General features: G+C 40.7%; 1 protein-coding gene across 1 annotated transcript in view; it reads left to right on the forward strand.

Moving 5' to 3' along the window:
• NWD2 (NACHT and WD repeat domain containing 2) overlaps positions 1 to 27490 on the forward strand; it is a 117125-nt gene continuing 89635 nt past the window's right edge. Inside the window, exon 1 of the mRNA XM_037530390.2 lies at positions 1 to 182. Coding sequence (XP_037386287.1) covers positions 32 to 182 — 151 coding nt within the window. The 5' untranslated portion in view covers positions 1 to 31. The remainder of the gene's footprint in view (positions 183 to 27490) is intronic.

A 27490-nucleotide genomic window follows, 5' to 3' on the forward strand; every position in this document is an offset into this window, starting at 1 on the left:
GGGCGGCGGCGGCTCATCCTCCCAGAGGGCGATGTGGCCGGCCGGCGCGGGCACCAAGCTGCCCTGTCCCCGGGACTCTGCGCTCCGGCGGGCGGCGTTCTCCGGGAACCTCACCGCCCTGCCTTCTCACCTCGTGCCCGCCGGGCGCAGCGTCCGGGTCTTCATCAGCGCCAACCCCGAAGGTAAGTCCCTCGCTCGGGCTTATTTGTCCGTCCTGCTGTCCGCGCGGCGGGAGCCAAAGAGTGCCAGGGACACAGTCGGGTTCTCCGTGCGTCCCCCGCGCGCCCTTCCTCCAGCCAAAACCTCCGCTGCCCTGAGCGCGTGGGAATTTCGTTTGAATCACTCTCTCGCGCATCCCCTCTGCCTGCTGACTTTGCTAGGTTCCCCATTCTCACCTCCTGGGTTTACTCCCCCACCCCAGGTCGAGCTAAGAACGGTCGGTCGGACCATTAGATGTTTCTGGAAGCTCCAGCCTTGCCACCACCACCTCTCCCTTTCCCTTGCTATTAGCGGTTTCTTGCCTGAGGTGATCGCAAACGCAAATAGTAGCAGCTCTGGTTCTCGGCTCAGTGGCAGGTTCCTGAGTGGGAGCCCCCACTTGTTCAGGCTGAGGCGAAGTGAGCGTGGGGTTCCGTGAGATTCGCCTCTGCGGGTGCGATGGCACCCCTTTGTCTGGGGAATCCGGGGAGACCCTGCGAGCCCAGGCCCGCAGCAGGTTGAGGAAATGCACTTGTAGGATCCCGGGACAGGCTGACTGCACTTGGGCGCTGGTCTGGCGGTGGAGCGCTGAGGGCGAGCTCATCTGCACAGCTGGCTCCACGCTTGATCCTGCACTCTAGAACCTGGCCTACTCGTTCGTGCTTCTGCTCCAGGCCCGGCACTTGGTAGGCGCCAAATGAAAACTTGTTGATTTTATGGCATTCACAAATTACAGCAACTGAGTTGAGCGCTGGGTGGTGAATTCCTTGCTCATCACCGCCTTTTCGCTCTCAGTCCTAAATGTTAACTTTTAGTCCTAGTACTGGGAGAGAAAGTAAGATGCGCTGGATAAAACTGCAGGAATTGCCCTTTTCTAGAACATTTAGTGTTGGGCGGTAAGATGAGTTAGAAGTCAGAAATAGGGTGTGAGTTCCAAGGCTTTTTTCTGCACTCTAACAAGCGTTAAATCTGACCAAAAATAAAGTAGAAGGAAAAACGAAAGTTAACACTCAATTGTTGGAGAGAATCACCATTTGAAAAATGAGGGCTCTGATTGCTTGTAAAAAGCATTGGGAGCAGATCAACAAAAATAGCTTTCTAAAAAAACTTTCAAAAAAGAAAAACCCAAGCAGAAATTTCAGGTGGAGTTGGCATTATTGCCAGGGGATTGGGGAAACCAAATGGGTAATTTACAATGATTGGTATTAGAAGGACTATATGCTTTTGAGGGAAGGCATGGCTAGCCTTGTATCAGATTAAACTCAGAATTTAATATCTTAAGGAGGCTTTTGGGAAAATATAAAAATCCCTTTAGCTCAAATATGTCTTCCAAGACTTTTACTTATATCTGGGTAAGGTATTCCATGGAGATATGCAGCCTTTTAAGGACTTAAGGAAATCTGCAACATTAAGTTTTTAGTGTTTTAAAAACAAAAATTGCTTCAACGTTTTATAAGTGTTTGAGGAAATTGTCTTGGCATTGACTCTCAAAATTTTCAGTTTTCCTGAATTAGAAACAATCTGCAAGATGTTTAAATTCTGTTGATGTGGAACCAGCAAGTTTATAGTTTTTCTTCAAACAAGTTGTTTCACTTCTATTAATATCATCAGTAGTTCATTTTCTCTAAATGTATAGGATTCTAGGATAAAAATCAATGAATTTCTATCAAGCCAGCATAATATTGAATTAAAATAATTAATTTCCTTTTTCTTGAGCCTATGCATGTGATTCTTCAAACTCTATTTTCTTGAGAGACGAGCTTTAGCATCTGTTAATCTTGGGAAAGCAAAAAGGAGGGAGGAACTGATCATACCTTCTGATCTCTTTTGGAGCTAGGCAGCTGCACATTGATCTTAACAAACCAAAAAAATGTGAAGCTTATCTGAGAAGTTGCAATAAGAATAGGGCCTCAAATTTCATCCCAACTGGACAGCCGAGAGTATTCTGAATAGAAAAGACAAAAATAAGTATTTTTTGACCATGAAGCTTTGCAGTCTTGGTAAATGCTCTGTCAGAGTCTGCACTTTAACCACAAGCTCTTTATGGATGTAATTCAGCAAACAAATGGTGATATTTTAGTAGCTTCCAATATTGCATTTTTGGCCAATACTCAAGAGCCTCCACTGGCCAATTATGACAAAGAACATTAACTCTTGTACTTTTTTTTTTTTTTTTTTTACGAAAAGAAATACTGGGCCAAAGAGCAAAGAGTACCAAGAGAGAGGTTTTGATTTATACATTTATAAACAAAAACTGCCTTGTGTTGCACTCAGAGCAATATTTTAAGGAAATTAGCAAGGGCCTCCCTTAGATTACAGTTTTAATAGGTATTCCATAAGAGGCTTTACATGGAGTTTCCCCATCAGTAATGAAGATAATACCTGTCTTGGAAATGGAAACCTTATTTTCCCACATGTTAGCTCATTCAGTATTTTAACTTTGATTTCCATCCTCAAACTTTGTGAGAGTGATGGACTTGGGGGGTGCTCTTCCTGTTTTACACATGGGAAAACTGAGGCTGCACCAGGTTAAGTTACTTGCTTGAACTGGGATAGCACAGTGAAACAAGGTGTTTGGAATAGGGCACGCAAAACAGCTTTCTTGAAACTCTTTGGCCCAGACTAGACTCATGCCAGGTCCCTGTGACGTATCTCACACCCTCCTTCACAAGAAAATAAGCTGAGGATAGTGAGTAAGCGCTGTCCTCACTCTTGAAACCTGGCAACCGCAAGAAGCTGAGTAGCAGGAGGGAACATGGTTGTCCTGATCCATTTCACACCCACCAAGAGGTAGCCTCAGGGACATTCAAGGAAATTTCAAAATTTCAAAATCTTCCAGTGGTCTGATGGACATAGTCCTGTCCAAAAATATGTCTAGCCCCACCCGTCCCCACCCTGTGAAAGATAATGAATTAAAAAACAGCATGGGGGCCGGGGCGGTGCAGTCCCATTGGCATCACCCCAGTTTCTCTTACGTGAATAGACCCTGGACTTCGTGGAGTACCACTTCTCACCTATTGTAGCAATCCCATCAGTGGCATCTTTATTAGTCCATGGAAGTTTTCTAGTCATTTAGCCACTGTCTCACTGCCAGAACAGCACTTATACCTCCTTGGAACAACGATTCTGAAACACATATAAAATCCTCCACTGTGATAAGCCTGAATTGTCCTTGAATATGCAGAGAAGAGGAGCGTGTGCAGTTCTCTCCCTGCTACTGAAATTGAGGGGCCTATTAAATAACATTCCTCTTCCTTGATTTAATTCTTAACTAGTTTAAAATAATGTCTCAGCTCAGGCTGCTATGACAGATACCATAGACTGAGTGAGCTCAACAACAGACATTTATTTTCCATTGGTCTGGAGACTGGAAAGTTCAAGATCAAGGTATGGACAGATTGACTTTCTGTTTGCGGGCCCTCTTCCTGGTTCACCATGACCGTCTTCTCACTTTCTTCCCAACACAAAGATAAAGAAGATACCATCTGGCCTGTGATCCTTTTTTTTTTTTAACAAGGACACTAATCCATAATGGCCTCATCTTCCTGACTTCATCTATACCTAATTACCTCTGGAAGACACCCCCCCCAAAATTGGATGTGAGGACAGCCACATATGAATTTGAGGGACACACACATTCAGTCTATAGCTTTTTCCCACAGCCCTCAAAATTCTAGTACTCCTTGCTTGCTTGCTTGCTTCCACCCCAGTAGCTCTAAAAGTCTTGACTAATCACAGCAGCAATGCTGACGGTTAAAGACTAATGTCTTGTGGAAATGTCATCTACATCAGATGGGGTGAGACTTCAGCTGTGATTCCCCCTGAGGCAGAATTCCTCTCCACTGTGAGCATGGGAGACCACATACATATGTCCCACTCCCAAATTGCAATAGTGGGACAGGCATAGGCTAGACTTTCTCATCCCTAAAGGGAGAAATTGGAAGAAAGGGGTGAAGGGCCCCCAAAGAAGTCCAAAACCTAGCAAGGCAAATACCATTCAAGATACAGATTCTAGAATAAACCTCTTTGGTTGATGCCCTACCTTCCGGGCTCACTGGGACAGCAGCCCCACCTGTTAGCTCTGCAGAATACGGTGGTGTTCACCAACCAAGGCTCTGGTGTTCACCAACCAAGGCTCTGGGAGCCCTGCCCCCAAGAATGTAGGCAGCGACCGTCTCCCTGCCTTTGAAATCAGGCAGGCAGCCCTGACCATCTCCAGCTCTCCTGTGGGGGCTTTCTCCTTTGGTCATGAAGAACAGCACATGTTCCCAGCCAGGAGCTCTGTGGTCCAGTCCTGCAATGTCTAAGGCGACTGCCAGCTCCCTCCATTTCTTCCTGTCTCCTTCGGTTCAGACTGGTAGGGTGTCTGCTAGGGTGGTCTGTGACTGACACCATACTAGTTTCCTTATCAGATGGTTACTGAGCCATACTCTCAATGTTTTCTTCAAAACAAACTTTCTTTTCTTTTTTCACAATATGAATAGATAAAAGAATTTTCGAGAGTCTTCAAGTTCTGGCTCCTTTCGGCTTAACTACTTCCTCAATCCATCTCTCTCTTTTTGCATTTTACTATAATTCCAACTACTATAAACAGTTGAGAGGCACACTTTCTTAGAAATTATCTGAGTTTAATACCCAGTCTCATTGCTTCTAAGTTTTACATTCCACAACACATTTCAATACAGTTCAGCCAAGTTCTTTGCTGCTACTGATTATAAATAGCATTCACCTTTCCTCCATTGTCTTCTAGCCTGTTCCTCTTTTCTGTCTGGAACGTCACCAAAATTGCCTTAATTCTCTGGGAAGATGGACGCTTTCTCTATAGGTTCTCTCTTCTTTCTGAGATCTCACCGGCATTACCTTTCACAGTCCAGACCCTCTGGCAATATGACTTTCTCTAGGAGGCATCTCAAAATTCCTCCAGCTTCACCCCATTATCCAGTTTCAAAGCTGTTTCTGCATTTTTAGATAATTGTTACAGTAGCTCCCCATTTCTTAGTATCAAGTTTGCCTTAATATCTCACACATACAGAATTTTCATACCCCAGTAGCATCTTCAGTTGTTCAGTCTTAATCAGGTAAAGACTGCCTTAAAAATTAAGCCTTGATAGCTGACAACAGAATGGAAGCAGCAAGGGTTGAAGGATAAGAACAGAGGGAAGGAAGCACAGTGGACTAGGGTGGTGGGAGATGGGTGATTTAGTGGTGGGTACACTTCAGAGGGAATACCTGATGGTGGTATCCAAATATTACCATTAATTAAAAATAAGTAACAAATTTTTAGAAGTTCAGAGTCTTAAAGGAGAATAGTGAAAGCTGCTATTTTGTGGTAAATGCTCATAGAACATGTGTAATAAATAAGTTCAAAGTTTTCAGTGGTTGATTCAGGCAGGGCAAAGGACTGGCTTAAAAGTATAGACGAGAGCCAGATGAGATTTGATTCCTCAATCCTCAATTTGATGTTGTGATTTCTTGAACAAGTTGCTTAACTTCTTTGTTATTAATTGCTAATATGTGGAAGAGAGAGGTAGTACCTGCGGTTATTCAGTAGCTTAAATAAACTAATAGATGAAAAGCAGTTAGAACAGGGCTGAGCACACAGTAAAACATCAAGTCCACCTATGCCATTGTTATCCTTATTCTTAGTTTCCACTGTGTTCCAGGCCCTGTGCAGCTGTGGGCATGCCCTGCCCTCAAGGAACACCACCTATAGTGACATCAGTTAGATTTAACTAGTGAAACAGAACACTTCAGGGCATAAGATGCTACCTAACCAAAAAAAAAAAAAAAATCTTTGGATCAGAGGAATAAAAATCAGGGGCACCATTTGACATTTAGGTCATGCTGCCAAAGTGTCACCCACAGGGCTGGAAATGGTTGAGGTCACTGCTAATATCCCCACTCCTCTGGGCATTAGGTGGCTCATCGGCCTCTGCAAACACATCTGCTAAAAACACTTGTTGGGCACCACAACTGATGGCAATGGAGCTTCCCTTTTGCCTCTCTTTGCCCTCCAGGTCTCATGCAGGTACATCCCTCTACCAAGCAGAACAGCAGATGGCTGCTAGCAACAAGTAAGTCTAGGAACTTCCAGCTTCTAGCCCCTACACCACAAGGGAGAGAATGAAAGGAAGTGGTAACAGATATCAACAACATGAAACAATATCTGGCCCTGGGGGCAGCCAGCGCATTCACTTATTTGCCCAGCAAATAGTCATCAAACATCTACTCCACACAGAGCGCTGTTCTGGTGCTGAGAATATAGCAGTAACAAAACAGGCAGGTCTCTCTACTCTCCTGGCTTTTAGATAAAAGATGTAGAGAGCATTGTGCAAAATAGGAGCAGAGCATTAAAGAGCATACTCCAAGGAGGAATATTCAGCCTGGGGATTCACAGTGGAGGATGGGAGAGCTCCCAAGAGGAAGGAATAGAGCCATGGTGCAGAAACTGTTCTACATAATAATAGAATATGAAGCTTAGCAAAGATGAAATCTCTGCAGGGAATAGAAAGAGATCATCTTTATTATTCCACAAAGCACCTTTACCCTTTTGAATAAAGTGGAGCTGATGTGTTTAGGTGATATTATCATTTGTCCCTTGAAGGTGGCTCATTTAGAATGACATTTACAAGAAAACATGGCTAGGACCATGTAGGTATACTATATACAAATAGACTGTGACTTCTTGGTTTAATAAATCATCTGCAGATATTTCAAAATCCCCATTACACTATAGCAGTGCCACCCTTTGCCATTTTGGAGGAAGTATTTTATTTCTGGTTCAGTTGTCTATTGCTGTGCATCAGCCCATGCCAAACTTAGTGACCTGAAACAGTGATTTCACACTTCTCACAATTCTGTGACTGGGAATTGGGGTGGGGTGGGGCCTACAGAAGGGCGGGTCTCCTGTTGACTGGGAGCTGGCCCAGGGTTCATGTTTTCTAAATTTTCTCTCATTATTTGGGAGTCTGCCCTGGGCTTTATTATGAAGGGTTGGCTTCTCTAGAGGAAGAAATTGGCAGCTGCGGGGCCTCTTAAGGCCTGATCTTGGAAGTCTCAGGGGGTCACTTTTGCTGTGTTCTGTCTATGCGAGTTATGTGAGGCAGCTTAGATTCAGAGGGAGGGGACATGGACCCCACTGCTGAATGTGAGGTGAGACATGGGCATACAGGGAGGGGAGGAGGTAATGGTGGCTCACTGTGAAATCAACCCAACCCCCCAGTTACCTAGCACAATTAGACTAAATGAAAGGATGTCTGAAAAGTGAGTAAACTAGTGGTGTGGCACATCAAGCACTCAACAGGGGTTAATGACAGTGGTCGTGGTGGCGAAAATTATGAGTTGACTACAGTCACCTGAAATAGCACCTCTCTGGAAACTCCCAGATTCTGAAATGTGAAAAAAAGACCAAAGACCACATGTATCCAGTATATCTCTTCAGTATAGCATTTCCTCTTCCTCATTGATTTATTTAGCAAAATCCCCTCCATTTCAAAGTCACATTACTTAAATGTAAAACTTGGGAGACGGTGGCTCAAAAGCCCTCATAAGTACTGAGTTATCTACAGTGAATCCAGAAGAAAGTGGCAGTGTTAACCTAGATGTATTTGGATTGCTTCTTTGAAGCTTTAGCTTCTATCGTAATTTTTGTTGAAATCAAATAGGATTCATTCTGCAAATTAAAGTATGTTGGCTAATATATAATTAGAGAAAGGAGTTATGTGATAGAAAGTTAATATGAGAATAAAAACCTGCAGTTTTGGATGCAATTCAAAGGAAATAATACCTACGTCTAATGAAATACTTCCTTGAAATCTCATTTTAAATCCAAAATATTTCAAAGTCTTTGACAGGACTGTGCTCAAAATAAAGAGCAAAGCCCAGATGTCAGGCGTCTTATTCCAAGAGTGATTACAGACTCCGACTCAGAAATAAAACCACAAAATTGAAAGGGGATCCTTCATAATGCCTAATCTGATCCATTATGTATAGTGTCATTCAGAGGCATTCTCACCACTGAATGTATTTCCTTCGGATTTATTCTGAGCATCCACTGCAATATTTATCAGATCCTCACTGTGTACAAGCAAACTCCTAGCTGGTGGGTGTGGAGAGTTATAAAGGAAGCAAAAGATACATACTACTGTCTTTATTCCTTAGACTTACCCATCTAGGCCGCAGGACAAATACAACTACAAAACATATGAATGCTGTGGTTTTGAGAGGGATGTTTTCACATAAAGGCCAATCAGAATAATTGGTATCAAATTGTCATATCTGATAACCCAGCCAGGCATGAGCTGGTCAAATCGTCAAAAGGGAAAGACTAAGATAAATCAAATCTGAGAAATTGACCTTTCTGCTGAATGGGGCGGCCAGTGGCGAGCTGGTCCAGTGGTTGGTGATGAAAACAAATTGAGATCCAAAGAAGGACACAGTTTTTTTAAGAGACAGTACTTGGCATCTGAGAGTATGATTATGGGGGGGGGGGGGGAAGGAAGTTACCCAACGAGTGAACAAATCATCCCTTTGGATTTCCTTGAGTGTTTGAAGAGTAATTCCTGTGTTTGCTTATAAGTGGAGGCATATGGGCAGGTGCAAAGCATTATGGTGAAAAAAGGATTTGGATGCAAGATGCTGATCCTGGGTTGAGATGGAGCATACAGAGTGTGGGGACAGCAGATAGCTGGAAGCATCTGGCCAAACAATGCAAGCTCCCCACCCTGAGTTATAAGTTGGGACCTAGGTCCTGGGACAAGGTACAAAGTGGCTGTCAAGACTGGAACTCAAAGCCAGGGCCAGAACTGCTGCCTGAGTGACTTGACCCTGAGTCCCAAAGGGCTGGCATAGAAATAATATTAAACCAACTCCTGGCTAAGCACTATTGTGCCAGCACTGTAATTGGCATAAAACATGGTTCCAGGTATCTCAGAGAAGAGATGCAGGGAGTGGGCAGCAGAAAGAGGCATTCAATAAAAATAAGGAATGCAGATGATTAGAGAAATCTGATGTTGAAGATGAGATGCTCCAGAAAGAGAGGAAATAGCATATCCTGAAAGTCAAGTGCTCTTGCTAGATGATAGTGACTGAGTAAAATGCTTTGTAGCCACAAATAATTGGCCACCATATCAAGGCTCAATGGAAAGGAACAGTGATGATCAGTGTTGTCTGCTGTGGGTGAGGAACTGGGTCTATCCTTGTTTTTGCAATGTATTTGCAACCAGGAACCCTAAGGGGTGAAGGGGTGAAGGGGGGGCAATCTAAGCAACAAAGAGGGAGAAGGCTTTTGCTTTGTTTCATTTGGCCAAGTTAGAGAAGACAAGCCAGAGGAAAATAGGAAAAGTTTGCCCATGAAATAACTGGTGAGAAATTTTCTTACACAAATGACAGAATTGGTGGTGTCATCACTTTCTCAAGGAGGAAAAATGTGTTGAAACTTTTAAGTAGACTGGAAAATCTACTTGTGTGTTGTAGAACATTCATACCAATTAGTTCCTAAGAGTATAGCTTCAGCAGATCACACTCAGTTGGCAATATTCTAGAAACTTCTATAATTAAAATGGAATTCAGTAACTACTGAAGACACTGTGATTTAAAAAAATGATACAGTACACCAAAGATCACAAATATTACAGATAACCCAAGAATGGTGAACATAAGACAGAAAAATAAAAATTTCCCTTTTCAACCCAGGGTTTTCTGATTCAGAAGTCTAAATAATCTACATAGAGAAAACAATTGCAGTGGCAATAAAAATATGTAGGAAAAAAAAATTCAGACCCCCTTACTGCTGAAGGAGTTACCAATTGGAAGTATTTATAAGCAAAGTCGCTGGGCATTCAATAAAGTGGGAATGTCATATTATTTTAAAGATTTATTTATTTATGGATACAAGAAGGGGGTACAGGCCAGAGGTGTGGGAGGTGAGAGGATTCACCAGAGACAGAGTGGGGAACAGAACAGGCAGACTGACTGAAATATACTGCTGAGGGGAGCAGGGGGTAAAACAAGTAAGGTCTGGTGTGCCATGTGGGTAGCTCCCTGGCCGGGGATCAAACTCGTGCTGCAATGGCTGCAGATAGCTTCAATGGTTGTGTCTCAACCTCTTGTGCCACCAGGGAGGCCCAAAGTAGGAATATCATATTTAATGAAATCACTGAGCAAAAATTTTCAAGGTGTGTGGGGTTTGACACATGCTCCCCAAATTTTTGGCATACCTGCCATGGAGAGGGTCTTCTGTGGATTTTCTAATTGAATCTGGGCTCTCAAACTATTTGGACCAATGGAATATGGAAAAAATGACATAGTCTCAGTTTCTGGGCCCAGACTTGAAGAAATTGGCCACTTCTACTTTGTCCTTTGAAACACTTGTTCTTTAGAGCTCAGCCACCCTTGAGAGAAGCCTGTGCGAAGAACCAGCAGCCAGCAAGAAGGATGAATGTCCTGCAGGTAGATCTCCACCCCGGATGAGATGTCCTACTGACTGAGGCTGTGTGGAGCCTACTAGACTTCCCACCCAACCCTACCCAAATGGCAGATTCAAGGGGAAAATGAATATTGTCGTTTTAAGCCAATGAGTCGAGTCCTTTATGCAGCAATAGATAAGTAAAAGTAATAAAATAAAAGATGATTATCATATGTACTAGCTAAGAAGAAAGACTTTGGAGTTTATATCTGGATTTGAATCTCAAGATTTGTTATCATCTTAGCTCAGGTATGTAATCTCCTCAAGCTTCATTGTCCTTTCAGAAAGCTGGGAACAATAATAACTACCTCACAGAGTCATTGTGAGAAAAAAAAATGAAACACATTAGCAACTATTGTAAAACAGTGCCTGAAAGATAGCAAGGACTCAAAAATTATAGATCTAAAATTATAAATGAGAATTTGCTAAAAGCCCAAGCTGCAAAGGGAATATAGGGTTACAAAGGAATGAGAAATACTTGAATAACTCCTTTTTTTTTGTAAATCATGGCATGAAATGGGTCATTAATTCCAAATTATGTCACCTATATAATTGTGTATACTCTTTGCTGGAGGAGACTACATAAAACCCTCCTAGTTTAAAAATGTTAATTTAACACATAAATATGAATTCAGCTGCAGTTTTAAGTTCTCAAGTTAATAAGTTACATCTATGAATAATAGAGTAGAAACTACTTGTAACTTATTTTCAGAAATATTATCTGCCCCTCCCAAACCCAATCTCTTTTGAAATAATAGGTAGCAAACTGAGTTCAATAAAATGACTTTCAGAGAGATAAAAAGCACTTCCATCTTTTAAGGTAAAATGTGCTAATATCTTATCTTTTTCACACGTAAAGAATCCCTTTAATGTTGCTTTAAATCTACAGGAAGGTTCATATGTCAGCTTTTTAAGTTCTGTCAATCTTTTAACCTTGATGCACATTTCTGTAGCCACAGATGTTCTAAGGAACAGTGGTGCCCACACTGATGTGGGAAGAATCATTCTTGATAAAAATCAATAGCCAGCTTTATCTAGGAAGGATTTCAATACAGATGTCATGAATGATCGAAAATTGTTTCATTTCAGTGGTTATGTGGTAGAATGACCCAACAGTTATATAAGTTGATAATTCTTCCTGAGTGCCAGTATGGTTGTTGTAAGTTCAAATTATCTTGATAAAATAATATAAATGTACCTATAGACATTGATGTTTGTGGCAGAGGAGAGTGGAGGGAGTTATGCAGAGAGAGGAAAAGATATGGGTCTTAGGTGGCACATGGACCAGGGATGGAGGGATTGTAAGATGAATCTAAGAGGGATAATCATTTATTTGGTCATTGATGCTGCCTCTTCTGATCTGACAGTGGAATGAAAAAAGGGAGAAGGCCCTGAAATCTAGTTTTGAAACAGTTTTGTTTTTTTGAATGAGCTGTTACTTGCAAAGGGTTGGATATTGAGGCATCAGCTGAGCAGGGAAGGCTGTGTTCCCACCGTCCTGCCTGTGCCCCTGTGATTACCTAAAGAAAAGGCAATTTAGGGCTTAGCCAAATGCTTAGGTCTTTCACTGAGATCTCAAAAAAAATATTTGAAATTCATTCTTTGGCTTCTCTATAATCTTTTTGTTTTTCCTTTTTCCTTTTGGAAAATTATAGTCCATCTCAATTGTGTCAAAGAAGAAAAAATGGTTTCCCTTTTGCTGATATCATAAGTAGGACCAAAGCAGACCCCTGGCTCTGGGGCAGCCACAGCAAGGTGGGCGTAAGAAATGAGGGAGGGTTCCCCTTGGAACACAGAGAAAAAAAAAAGAAACACTGTGCTGATTCCAAATGTGGATGTGAATTTCCCCTCTGCCTGTGCCACAGCGATAGTGCAGATTTCTAGGGCATGAATTGCATTTGATATCAGAGGACCCAAGAATCCTAGCACCAGAATCCTAGATTGAGCACTGCCCAATGCCTCCATCTGTGCAACTTGGACTCTTGAGTCACCATCGTCCCTGCTGTCACACCAAACCCGAACAACCTACATTGGGTCTCTTAGGGAGTTTAAATTCTGAGGTAGAATAGAATGAGCCCTACATAGAAACAAAACATTATTCTTAAAACTCATTCCTAACATGAGAGACTTACACTGACTCTTCAGCCAATATTAAGGCATTATGGTATAGTATCATAAAATAGTGAACACTTAGTGCTCACAGAGAGTAGGTACTCACTCAAGGAATACTTGTTGACTGTAAAGACCAGACATGCATGTGGTGAGGAGGAAGGGTGTTCTTCCTCCCAACCCCCTTCCTGGGGTCCCTGCAGCTCCTGCCAGTACCAGCAGAAGATTTGGTTCATCAGCTCCTCCACCACTACCACCCCCTCCATGTGCCAGTGCACCCCCTCCATGCTGCCTCCCAGGTCCACCACCAGGAGAGCTCTGTCAGTACACCCTAACTCCTCATGGCTACATAGCAGCCCTGCTTCTTCCTCCCAGAGTGACAGGGCCTCACCCAGAGACCAACTAGATCCCCAAGAGATGGTTGTAGAGACCAGCCCCAGAGACCCCACCCCTGAGGCCAGAGTTCCCAGTAAGCAGCATTCCATGAATAAAACTCCTCCTCTTTCTGCAGTAGCCACGCACAAGGGAACAGAAAATGGGAGGGAAAGAAGCTCACTCACTGGGAAAGCAGGGACTGAGGGCTGGGGTGAGAGACATTCCTGCAGTAAAACTAGTCAACGGCAGGGCCCTTTTGAAATTCCTGTGCACTTCTCACAAAAGCAATTAAATACTGTCAGTATTATGGTCTAGCTGCATTGTGGCTTTGGGGACCAGTTAGGAACCTTGCCACTTTCTGTAACATTATTTTTATGGTAAGTCTCATTTAGTGTTCCATTATATCATGAGCAGTAAGGCCTAAGTAAAAGCCATTTAGAAGTGGGAGAGCTTTGAGCATTTTTCATAGTTTTCTCCTTGTTTTCTAAGAGAGAGAGAGAGAGAGAGAGTGTGTGTGTATAGTGTGGCATTCTTGTCCTTGGAACATCATGACATGGCAAGGGGACATAAAACACACTGAAACTTCTTGGCTTCTACTCCAGTTGTAGACGGCAGCTCTGTAACCTTGGGCATTTCTCCTGGGATTTTCCTTAACCATAGAACGAGATGGGTGGAAAGCAAGATTTCTAGGGCTTCCCAGGTGGCACAAGGGGCTAAGTCTCAGCACTGTGAACCTATCAACAGCCACTACAGCATAAGATCTATCCCCAGCCAGGGAACTGACCCACATGGCGCAGCAGACCTCTCCTATCTCGCCCACTGCTCCCCTGAGCAGTGTATTTTAGTAGATCCACCTGTTCTGCTCCCCACTCTATCTCTAGTGAATCCTCTCATACCCCACACCTCTGGCCTACACCCCAAACTATGCATAAATGAATAAAAACTAAATCTTAAAAAAAATAAAGTACACTTCATTTTCACCACAAGCAGCAGAACTTGGAATGTAAATCCCTCTAGTTAACTGTTAGATGTTCGTCACGAATGAAGCAAGGCACCTCCTCTGTCATCAAGTTGGTTCACTGGCCATTTTGCTTTATGTCATGTTGAGAGAGAGTGATCTCTAGCTCTGTATTATAGCTTTGTGAACCAATCTACTTTGTCTTCTGAAAAATAGTATTAATATCATCTCTCCTTCTTGCCTCAGAAGCTTTTCATGAAAATGGATGGAGACGCACTTTTGAAACTGCAGTATACGACATAAACTACACTGTTGGTTACCCGAATGTTCAGCATTAAAACTGGAGTAAAGTAATTGATAGTAAAGCAGACAAAGGGAAGTAGAAAAGATACGGAAGATTTGAACACTTTCAAAAGTTCAGCCTAGTAAAGAACCTACATGCCATATATGCCGATTACACTTTCAAGAACCATGAATAGTCATTATGTAAGACGACCATATGTTGAGTAAATACCAAGTCTAAAATGTAAAGCAGTGGAACATAGAGAATATCCTCTGCCTATAATGAAAATGTTAAGGCTTCAATAATAAAAATATCTAGAAAATCCCCAAAAATTTTGAAATGAATTAACACATTTCCAAATAACCCAGTCAAGGAATAAATCACAGGAGATATCAGAAAATACATACAATTGGACAACAGTGAAACTCAACATAAAATATATGGGCTGCAGTTAAAACGGTACTGAAAGTAAAATTCATAGTTTGATCTGCTCATGTTCAAACACATGCCTACTTCCATTTTTAAATGAGAATAGAAATTAAAAAAAAAGATTTCAATATAAAAATCCTGGAAAATATAAATAGGATGAAGTAAGCAAGAAAGACCTCTTTGTTAGGTCTACAAATGATACTTTAGGTTGATAAAATCCTAGGTGTTTTGGTAAGGTGGCTGAATTATGGACTCCTGGATAGAAGCAGTTAGTTAGGTCTCTACCCTGAATTATGTAGTGGAATCATGTCTGTGTATGTGTGTGTGTGTGTGTGTACATATGTACACACAGCACGCATGATATATCTGGGCTGGTGATTAAATAGAGGTTAAAGGTTCAGAATCAAGAGTTAAAAACCTTTGGGTTTGAAGCCTTGCTGGGTCATTTTCTGACTTAGTGACCTTAAGTATGGTAATTTCTCTAATCCTAGATTTGCTTATCTCTGAAATTGAAAATAACACAGGATTCTTATGAGGCTTCATTTCAAAACGTGTGAAATGATTATCACATGCCTCACACACCATAAGCTCTCATTAAATGTTAACTAGGATTATTACCATTTTTATTAGTGCCACACGTAAGAGATGCTGACAACTCAAGCCTGGCTCAAGTACCTGACAGTCATTAATCCAACGACAAAAACTCATCTGTCAGCAGGATCTTTGTTGCCCACTCAATAGGAGAGGAAAGATGTGTGACATGCTGCTACAGTTAGAAAATACTTAGTTTCAGTGCATTTCTATTAAGCCACACTGTTTATTTACAACTGTCAAGGTTGAAATCTTACGAGGTCACAGTTGTTATAAACATTTTTAAAGATCTTTCATGGAATTACCATCAGAAGTCAGTTTAAAGCCACAAGAATAAGTGTGCTTTCTTACTTTGCAGTCAGACACCATTCTTAATCAGAAATGTACAGCAGTCATTAACAAATGTTTATTGAGGGCTTTCTACATATTCAACCCTTCCTAAGCCCTGAGGAGATCAAATTTAAAGTGTTAAATAACTATGTTTATTTAACATATATATCACCCCTACCCTTATGACTGTCACATTCTCCTGGAGGGACCATAATATAAAAAAGCAAGTAAACTATGTTAAATTTGGGGAAGTGATAAAATGTGCTCTGAAGAAAAATGAAGCAAGATTAGGAGAAAGAATTAAGAGACAGTTATTCTCTCCCAGTAATGAGTTTTCAGAGATCTGTCTGATGAGAGAGTATTTAAACAAAGATAAGATGGTAGTATGGAAGGAAACAGCATTTCTGCCAAGAAGTAAATGCAAAGAAGCAACAGTAAATGCAAAGGCCCTGTGGTAGAGCATGTGTCTAAGGAGCAATAAGACCAGTGTGGTGGAGAATAATTGGAGACAGGGTAATTTTCACAAAATTTAACACCTCTATATGGTGGACACTAAGAAACCAGAACAGATGCAATTTCTAGATTATGGATTATCAATATTTGGGGGAGTACATTCATTGATTCAACTTATTTTTAGGAGTGATTCTAAGAAGAGTTTGCAAAAGTGAATAATTCAGCATTTGACTTGGTTGTATATGTTCTGGTAGGTTTGTTAACTAGAGTTATATCTGATGGTTATTAACAAGAAAATTCTAGAGTGGTGCAACCAGGCAATTAACAGCCATTCCATTCATTTCAAAATGAACTAACCAAGCCATTCAAACTATTGATCCACTCCAGATTCGAACAGGTAACTGTCAGCTTAATTTGGTGCCTGGCTAAATTCAGATGTGATAGGTGATTACTTTTTGTCAGTCCCTTCCAATAGAGTAGGAAGACATGGAGAATTGGAGTTCAACTCTGAAGGTTAAATAACTGGCAAAAGCTTTAGGTGTCCTTAGCTTTTCCAAAGAACTTATTTTATTTCTGGTGGATGTGTAATTTGGGTAGTTTCCCTCACTTAGGTAAAATGATACTTCTCTATCCCCCTTCATCCTTGAGCTGTTTCATCACTTTGATTTTTCTTAATAATTAACTGTACTTTTTCCTAAATAGGGTCATTTTTTTTTAAATTATTTATTTTTGCATAAAAGAACTGGGGTATAGTCCAGAGGTGCGGGGGGTGAAAGGATTCACCAGAGACAGAGTGGGAAGCAGAACAGGCAGATCTACTGAAATACACTGCTGACAGGAGCAGCGGGTGAGACAGGAGAGGTCTGCTGTGCCATGTGGGTCAGCTCCCTGGCCAGGGATCGAACTCAAGCCATAGAGGTGATGTCACTGAGACTTAACCCCCAAGACACCAGAGCAGCCGTAAATAGGGTCATTTTTGTTGTACACCCAATAAACTTGGTGTTTTGCAGATTTTTGCTCGACGAGTTTGAATGTATTTATAGCTGAATGTGTCCATATGTCAAACAGATATTTCAGTCTGCGTTTGAAAGCTGTTGAGGTTATAGTACTATAAAGTTCCCTGCTCCATAAATTAAAATAAAAACACATGCTGTTAACATATAACATGACATTTTCAAATATTCAGTAGTATAAAAATGAGACTTTGTTCTAGAAGAAATAAAATCAGAAGCAAAATTATCAGTTCTAACTCTTTGCATTAATACAGTTATAGTGTATGGGCATGTGTAAATATTTACTTCCACATTTAAGTTTCATCAAAGACTGGCTACATGTAGATATATTTAATTTTTTTTAATTTTTAGGTCATTTAATACCATTTTCTAGTAACTGTAACCACTGCAAGCTACAATGTAAACCGTGGAACTGTTTTGGTCATAACTTTTCTGACCATGATATTTACACTACCAAAATATGATGGAAGATAAAAATATTTATTGAGTAGTATGAACCCCAAAATAGGTCATTTAAATGCTTAAATTGACACAAATTTCAACAATATTAAAATCAGATAAAAACACATATTTCTCAAGTCCAGCTTATTCTGTGACTTGATAACTTGTCCCACCTCTCCAAAAAAGTTGGGTTGTGAAAGGAAAAGAAGGAATACTATGCGATACTAATGACATGACTAAATAATTTTTTGAGAAGTGTCAATGTAGGTAAGACTTCAAGCTCTGGACATAAAATGATACGCTTCTAGTAGTGACTATCAGTGAACTATAAGAGCTAGTAAGGTTTATTTATTTATTTATTTATTTTTTAGAGCTAGTAAGGTTTAATTGATCCTACTCAGCACAATCTCTTTGTAAAGACACAAAAATATGAGATGTGGGATTTGCACCCAGGATCTTAAAATATGGTTGCTAACATTGACATCTGAAAAGTTAGTACGCAGTGCAACAAAAACCACTTGCATTCATTTCTTACTGCTCTGTGACAAATTATCACAAATATAGTGCCTTTAAAACAGCACAGATTTATTATCTTATACTTGCAGACATCAGAAGTCTGAATTCCATTTCATTGAGCTAAAGGCAAGGTGTTAACAGGCCTTGCATTCATTCCAGCGGCTCCATGGACACATCTGTTGCCTTGTCTTTTCCGGCTTCTTGAATCTGCCTGCATTTTCCAGCCCACAGCCTCATCCATCTCCAAAGTCAGTAGTATAGTGTCTCCCCCATGTCTCTCTCTGACTCCCGTGCCCATTGTCATAGCTCCTTCTCTGATTGGGCTCTGAGTCACATTCTGCCTTTCAGACCCTCTGCCTCTCCCTTGGATCTCCCTTGTGATTATCTTGGGCCCTCCCAAATAATCCAAAATAGACTCTCCTTTTCAAGATCCTTAGATTAATTTCATCTTGCAAACTTCCCTTTGCAAAGTCCCCTTTGCCAAGTGATATGACATTCACAGGTCCCAGGGAAAGGAATGTAGACATTTTGTGCGGCCATTATTTAGCTACCCCAACTTTAGGAAACAAGAAGAAGATAGCTTTGCAGCCACAATGTCAAGATTCTCTGGTGACAGTTTTTCATCTTCATTCCCCACCAGTCCTGTAAGTGCATCCTTTCTTAGTCCTGCTCTTCCCCTCCTCACTGCTTTTGTTTGTGAATCCTCATGTATTCTGTATCCTGTTCCCTGCTCAGGCATTCTACCCATCTTTCAATACCAATTTCAAATGCTATGCCTTCCATTTGGTATTTCTGATTTTCCCAAATTAGTTAGAACATTTTGTTTGCAGATGAGAGAAACCTAACTCAACCTTGCTCAACCTCATTTAAGCAAGAACTGGCAAATTTATTAACTCGATCAAATTGTGTAAGAACAAGGTGCAGAGGTGGGTCTGATCTCAAACATCTAGGATCAGTGTCTCAGTCTTATTGCACTGCTGTAACAAAATATCAGAGACTAGGTTTAAACAATGCACATTCATTTTTCAAAATTCTGGAGGTGGAAAGTCCAACGTCAAGGTGCCAGGAAATTCAGTTCCAGGTGAGAGCCCTCGCCATAGCTTACATATGGAATCCTCCTTGCTGTGTCCTCACAGGGTGGGAAGGGTTCTGTGGTCTCTCTTCTTACAAGTCCTCTAACTCCATCATCCACCTTCATGACCTTATCGAGACCTAACTACCTCCCAAACACCCCACTTACAAATAACATCACGCTGGGAATTCTTTAGGGCTTTTGCAGATGGATTTGGGGAAGACACAAATGGTCCATAGCAATCAAGAGCTTGAACATGATCAGCACTGTCTGCTGCTCGTTGCTTTTGCTTCTCTCCATGTGCCCACCAAATTCCCTCAGACCAGATTTCATGTTAGCAAAGGTACACGTGGCCCACAGCTCATAGTCAGCCCAGTCTCACACAGCTGGTAGCCAGAAAGCAAGGAAGAATCTCTCCCTCAGCTAGAGTTTGAAGAAACTTTTGGGAGAAGCACTTGAATTGCTTGGGCTTAGGTCACCAACCCTTGGGCCAACCACTGAGTGGATCTTCATGTGTGGAAACTGGAGAGCAGAAATGGGGAGAACTTTTTTACAGATAGAAGGAATGCTAAAGGTGTTAGAAACAATTCCTTGCTGGAGTCACCAATCTGGTGACTTCTCCAAATTCATACTTTATTTATTGTCACCTTAAATTATATCATTGTTAATTGCACCACCTTTATCTTCTATTTTTGGATCTCTACTCTGCCTTGGATCATTATATCCACATACTGAATCCTTAAAAGAAGTGCTTATGAATCTTGCTCATTTTCACCCTACTCCTCCCACCTAACACCCAGTACTGTGCAATACTGATAGTAAATGTACAGTAGATGTGTTAAATTGGGTTGAAAATAACACTTTAGAAGATGAGAGATCTTGAGGCAGCTCAAGGTTAATTAAAATAAGTAAATAGGTGCCAAAAACTCAGAGAAATTAGCACACTGTGGGTTTCAATGACTAGAAAAAAAAGTCTCGTTTAAACTAGGACTTGAGAGATGAACAGAAATTAGGTACAAAAAAGAAAGACTTCTACCAGAATGTGGGGTGGTTGCAAAAAGAACGTTACTGTAATGGAAAGATAAAGAAACAGAAAACTCAATTTTACATGAAAACCATTTCCTAGTTCTGGAACTCCCTTCTATGACTTGTTATAAACCATAAATATTTCATGTTTATATTAATTAGAAGTTGTCGCTTGCAGAACAGCAGTATTCCATATCTTGTCTTCATTCAGTTAGTCAGTTAATTACTAATTGGGGGTTTGCTGTGATTATTTATGCATACCAAGGGCTCTCTTTCACATCAAGGAGCCTGTCAGTCTAAACAGGTAGATAAAGAGCCGCCCTGCAGAGAGAACTGAGCAGGAACTGAAGAAAGCAGTGATCTGCTGGCTTTGTCAACAACATCAGCACCTGCCACTAGTAAGAATTCCTGAGAGGGCAGCAGGACAAAAGGACTCTGCCTTCTTTGGTGTATTTCTTCTCTAGGAAATTAGCGCCCAGGCAGACATGGCCATGGCCTTTGAATGAAGGACCTTACCCCAGACTCATCCAGCCACAATCTATAGCTCTGCTATAGGAAGCTAGGGTTGTAAATTTAGAGTAATAAAAATTCTGACATCAGAATCCTGAAGTATCTCTCAGATTTCATGTGTTCTTCAAAGATGGGAGTCCTTACTATGTGCCAGGAATTAAAATTACTACAATGTCATTAAGAATAAGTGATAGTTATAACAATTAATAATAAATTATCTCTTCCTGAGAGTTTCATGTCTAATGAGGGAGAGAAGCACAGAAATAGAAAACAAGAAGTGGATGCAGTGGAAACTGTGAAAGCGCTTGACTGGGTTGTTAGGGGGGCTGTCGCACTCCTGCCTGCAGTGCTGATTCCTCGAACATTGCCCATTCTGTTTAATTGGCATCTCCCCTTGCCTGCTGCTGTGGCCTCTCTTATTTCCTACAGGAGTCCTACATACAAAGATGGTAGATCCATAAGCAAAAAGAAATTTACACACTCAACCCAGACAGCTACCCCTCGCCACCCGTGAAATAAAGTCTACACTCAAAACCCTATTCTGTCAAACTTCCCATAGTTTGGTATCCCCCTACCAAGTAGCTGGTTTCTTCCTGTCCCCAGGAAAACCTTGTGGTTCTTTTTTAAGGTCTGATTCTTACAAGTCCTTCTGAATGAACTCATTGGGAAATTATTGCTTAAATATTGATTTTTAATCATAGATCTTTCATTTTTTTTTGTTTTATTTTATCCAATGTCTATACCCGCTTCCTTAATTTCTTTTTAACCTTATAAAGATAAAGCCAGGACCGTTATGTTCATCTGCTATTGATTATATAGCTGCACACCTGAAACCTATGTTTTAAACTAATCTTACTTAAATAAAAAAATGAAATTAAATATATCCCTAAAAGTAAAGGAAATCATATTTAATGAATTAATAGAAATGTTTGACAATAATGAATGAACAAATAGAGATCAAACCTGGTCTGTTTTGTGCCAAAGGGCTTTATTGTTGCTTTGTTTTGTAGATTTACAGCTCCATGTTCCTATTGTAAGCCTTCCCTTCTAATATTGGTCCCTTTGGAAGCCAGAATAAATAGAAAGAGAACATAGTTTCTGGTGGAAAACTCTTTTTGGTGAAAATGGAAGGTTTGATTTACAAACAAGAAAGAGTTGTGCAACAATAAAACTACACCTACAGAAGAAAAAAATTTACATAGTAATTTGTTGTTTGTTTTCATAATCCATTGTAATCTCCAGTATTAATATGTAGTGGCAGAAGTTCATAGTAAATGATTATCAATTCCTTATTCTCAAAAGTGTTTTAAATTGCAAGACTATATGAACTGGTTTGCAAGAGATATATAGGAAAAAAACAGAAATATCTTTGTTATATTTGTATGATCTCAAAAATCATTAGTTACCTTATATTTCTTGGGAATGGCATGTTTGGGGAGGTTTATTTAAAGTTCTATTCATTAGAAAATTCAGTTATTGAGAGCAAAATTTCTTGTGAAAAGTTTACTGTTTTATATTCAGATTATGTTATCACCTGTAGCTAAATTTAAACATGGACAGCAGAATATAATCAAGTATGATACCTCTGAAAAAATAGAAAAAGAATGCAAAAATGATAAAAGCAAGAATTTAAGATAATCTCTTAGAGATGGCAGAGATCTTCTCTCTTAGAAGAATTCCCTGAAGCAGAAGAATAAAGTCTATCACTTCAGAATTCACAGGGAGAGGTATCAGAGTCTCTGTGAGCACCGAGGAAAGCATTTGCATCCCAGCTGGGCACAGAAGGAGCCCCTGTGTGTCTGTGCAGCCAGAGGAAATATGACGCTCGTTCATGGATCTCTGTATATCCAGTGTGGTATCGATCAGGGTTCCAGCTTAAATATTGATTTAAAAGGGCAACTCAAACTAGATGATTTCTCGGGGTTTAAAAAGGAACTTTGAGCAAAGCTCTGGGGAGAATAGGGAGAATTACAGGAAGAGTGTACACCCTGGTGGTAATTATAGAGGACTCAGGAGATGGTCTGGAAGAAAAGGCCCTCCTGAGTGGAGCCTTCAGGAGGGATCCTGGAGAATGAAGACCCTGCCTTCTCTGTCCTGCCTTCTCTGTCCTTGCGTCCTCTGGCCTCACCCCATAACCCCACTGTCTACATATGGCAGGAAGCTGGAGGACCAGGGCACTGATGAGTTTCTATAGCTCCCCCTCCTGACTGGGGGAGAGAGAACAGGTGAAGGTGGGAGGTGGATCAGAGGGCGTGTGGGAGAAAACAGATCCTGTGCTACTTTAAAATGCTGCTCTCTTGGCATTTAGAGTCCAGTGAAGAGATTTGATTAAAAACAACTACAACCAAATAAGAGATGAACACCAAAGGGAAAGGCATAAATGTCACTTGCAGGACTCAGTTCCAGGCATTTTAATGAAAGCTTTCTCCTGTCAGATAAACTGCCCAAAAGGTGTCCTTATGAGCCAGGCTGTGACCTCTCTTGTACCACACAACTGGAACCCCTTGATGAATTCAATAGAATACGACTTTTTCTGGAAAAATCATTTCAGAATATCTATGTGACAAATATTTTGTTAGCATTGATTAGATGAAGTTAGTAACATACTCAGTTCCAGCCTTCAAGGGCCTCATGGGGCGAGGGCAAAGATCTGAAACATTGGATGAATCTGCCAAGGGACATGGGAGCAGACTCACAAGGGGAAGGAGGCCTGAGGCCCACTTTCTGTGTAGTGAATCATCCTGCCTGACTAAATCTATGGAACTCGTTTTGTAATCATTCCCTTTTGATGCATGAGAAAACTGAGGCATAAGATGTGTAAATATTATGCCCGAGGTCACACAGTGAGCAGGCAATTCAAGTGGGTTTGATGTAGGCGGTATTGCTCCAGCCCCTCCCACATGTAACCATCACCGTGTCCTCACCCACCAACTCTCCAACTCAGAAAAAGACAGAAAAAGAGGAAGATTGGCAGGAGGAAGCATTTTCATAATAACAGCCATCATCTGAGGTGGAACCACTGCATCCAGCACTCTGTTATTCAGAAAGAAACAGAGAGAATCTATCGGTTATATGTGGAATACAGACACACATAGCATCGGGTGAAACCAAACTAAAAACCTGGCCCTTGAGATGATAGTCAGTGAAATAAACCAGAAGGAAAAAAGAAAAATATTGGATGGTTTCACTTAGAGGAGGCATATAGGTGAACCAAATAAAGGATCAAGAAAAAAATAAATAAAATTAACAGGCAAATGTAAATTAGAGACATTCTGCAGGGGAGGGGGAGGGAGAGGGATATCAAAACAGGGAAGGGAAGAGCACAAGGGACTGTGGTGATGGTGCAGGGGTGAATAGGTGTGGGAATTTCGTGGGGACTATACCTGAGAGGAGAAAGCAAACATTGTACCAAAATAAAGGGTGTAAAAAAAAAATGAACAATGATGTAAAATATACATATGAATGAATGAATTAAAAAAGAAAACAAAAAACTGACCTTGAAAACTGGCAGTAGAACTAAAGCATTTAGAGGGGGAAAGACCAGCTGGAAGTGGGGGGGCCTCAATGGACTGTGAGTGCTTTGGTGGTGGGACCCCTGGAGTAACAGCTCAGCAAGGGGGGATCCTGCACTTCCAAAGTACAAACAACGATGTAAACCAATGTTACTGCAAATAAAAAACGTAAAAAAAAAAAAAGAGAGAGAAAAAAAAAACACTTTACATCTCTTTAACCCTCCCAGATCTTTCAGTGCTACATAATCAATTAATGTTTAATCTTATCAAACTACCTGTACTAAAACCCAATTAAAAGCATGGCGTGACAGTCCTCTCAAACCTCACATAAAATCTCTAAAAATTCTTTTCCTGTGAGTAGCTTATATCCATCATCTAGGATGACACAATGAGATCCATCACTGTTTAAAAAGAGAAGAAATGTTAGTAGTAAAATAGTGAGATCAACAGTAAAACTTTTGCTAGTGGGCAACCAAGGGGTACCCCAGGACCCCCAAACGTGCATGTTCTAAAGGGGTCTGACCATTTGTGCTCACAAAGACAGAGCATACTCAGAGTAAAAGAATTTTGAGTGTGCATAGAGAGAGAAGAAGGATCTTAATATCCCAGTAAAACAGCCCAAATTACCCATCCCCTCATGGGTAAAGGCCCAGCCAAAGAATCAACCGGAAGCAGGACTACTGACACCCAAAAGCTTGCCACAAGTCTAAGGCACCTTCTGGCAGAGAATCATAGGAAAGGGGCAGAATCAAAGTACAAATCGAGATAGCAGCTGCCATTATCAACTGCCCCACAAGTTCTTCGTCTCTTCCACATGTTTCTGTATGTCTCTCCTCCAAGTGCCCCAAGTCCCTAATGCAAGTCTAAAGCCCAAAAGTAATCGAGCCCCCCTTCTCCACATGTCCCTCAGAGCCCACCTGCATCTGTGTTACAGAGCTTCGCCTGGCCCTTTAGTTCCGCCTCTGGTTGCCAGTAGCCTCCCAGGGAGGCTGCTGTAAATGGGGCAGGGAATATGGCACCTTCCCCTGTTGTTGAGATGCCTGCTGCAATTCCCTGATATGATTTTACTCCATTCTATTATATGCTGCTTTGGTCATCATCATAGCTCATATGGAAAATGTTTTTATTTTACACTAATTTATGGATGTAAAAGTTATAATTCTCTCCTTTACATAAACACGGTAACACTAACAGTTAAGTCAAAGTAGTCTGGCCAAACATGACCTTATATGATCTCCACAACATGTGATTCCCTGAAGAGAAATGGAAGGATTTGTCTTTTCTGTACATACACTGTGTCTACTGTAGTGAGTGTAACCACTTACCTCAGGCAATGTTTTAAAGAACAACTACCCATGGATTTTTTAGTATTCGATAATCATCTTTCCATTTCACATCACTGGCATATTTCTTATAGAAGCCACACTTCTTTCAATGGAAGGCTGTTAAACATGAAAAATACAATAGCCCAAGACCTTAAGCACAATGTGTATAATCCATTGCTCAGATAGGGGAAAAAAAATTATTGCTTTTGTAAACTGATTCCACTATTGCCATATTCTATTTTGGAGATGGGGAATGCAGAATAACAATGATTGTTCTCCCCTGTGCCTGCTTTATTTCCTGGTCCTGAAGTAATTTAGGTGCTTAGGAAAGCATGTAAAGACTGTTAGTCCATTCCAATACTGTTTCTTGCACAGTGAACGCAATTTGTGACTGTAAAAATAATCAACCCTCTCCCAATTAAGCATCAATAATTCATCAAGTCAGACCCATTGACCTCCAGTGAATCGGAATCCTTGCATAATTTGAGTTGTAGAAATATGCAGGAGCAGATCCATCACTTCTGTTTACTACTTATTGGATGCGGATTTGACTCTAGCTATTATGCTAGGTTTGTTTGCACAACATATCTCTATCTTTTATTTTGAAGCATTAACTTCCTCCCTGGATCCTGCTTATATAACATTTCCTGAATATTGTGGCTAGCGTTACCCCACGAGTATCCTTGCAGAAATGGCTTAACCTCACAGTGCTCCCATTTCCATATCTGTAGAAGTTATAGCAGTTCCTTCCTTCTGGGTTGTTGTGAGAAGTTAACTGACAGATGTCAATACTGTAATTCTAATCAGTGACCTCTAATTAACACTTAAACCTAGGGCCTTTCATCATTGCCAGATTATTTACAGATTATTAGGAAGGTGCTCCTGTCATCCCTGTTTTACTGATGAGAAACCAAAACTCAGGAAGGTTTAGGAACTTGCCCAAGGTGTGTGATGGAAGTGGCCCTCACATCTCCACCTCATCATTCTGAATTTTCAGGTCACTTGCTACATTGCAGTCACTGTAGAATCATCCACTGGTGTTCTTCTGCTGAACTTAACTGTAAATGCTTTCTGCAAACTTGAAAAACTTTCCACCACCAAAAAATGGGCAGTGCATTACTGGTAACTTTTTAATATGCAGTAATCTCTTTTATCCAACTATGGTGGACTCTTAAGCTCAGTACGTGTGTCTTTAGGAAAAATTTTCTAGGAGGACTGACCAGCTCTTTGGATAAAGTAATTTCTAAAAGATAACACTTATGTTCTCTTTAATGTTTGCTGAATTTTTTAATTCAGCATGTCATATGTATCATCTAAGACTTCTTAATGACAATAAAATATTTTCATTCTCACAGTTAAAGTCGTTAATGTTTCATTAAATTACTCATATTACCACAGTTTACCAAAATCCTAAGCTTCCTGACCTTAAGGGTACTACATCTTTCTAAAATCCATGTGCTTTAGCAGAGTGATTCAACACATAACAGAATCAGAATCATCAATACAGAATTCTTAGGATTAGTGTAATCTTTCTAAAGAACTGGAACTTCAATTTTATTAATGGCAATGTATGTGTAGTGGTAAGAGTCTAATAAGTTGACCAAGATTTTTCCTGACATCTCAATAGCATCTGACAAATAAAAAGTGATGGAGAAAGTGTCATGTTGGGGAACTAACTTCGAACCCTAATATGTGCTATGGTGGTATATGTTCTAGATTGGGGTCTAGACATGGAGAAACTGGTGAGTGAATCCAAAGCTCTCTCATTTTCTCATCATTTAAAATAAGGTGTTAACTCGACCATATTACTATATACAATCTATGAGGGAAAGGAATACTGCAAATATTTTCAAATTCCTTTTTAAAATATATTTTCATGATACC

Source organism: Talpa occidentalis, unplaced genomic scaffold (genome assembly GCF_014898055.3).
Source record: "Talpa occidentalis isolate TD23 unplaced genomic scaffold, MPIMG_talOcc4v2.1 talOcc4.6, whole genome shotgun sequence".
Taxonomy (NCBI): Eukaryota; Metazoa; Chordata; class Mammalia; order Eulipotyphla; family Talpidae; genus Talpa; species Talpa occidentalis.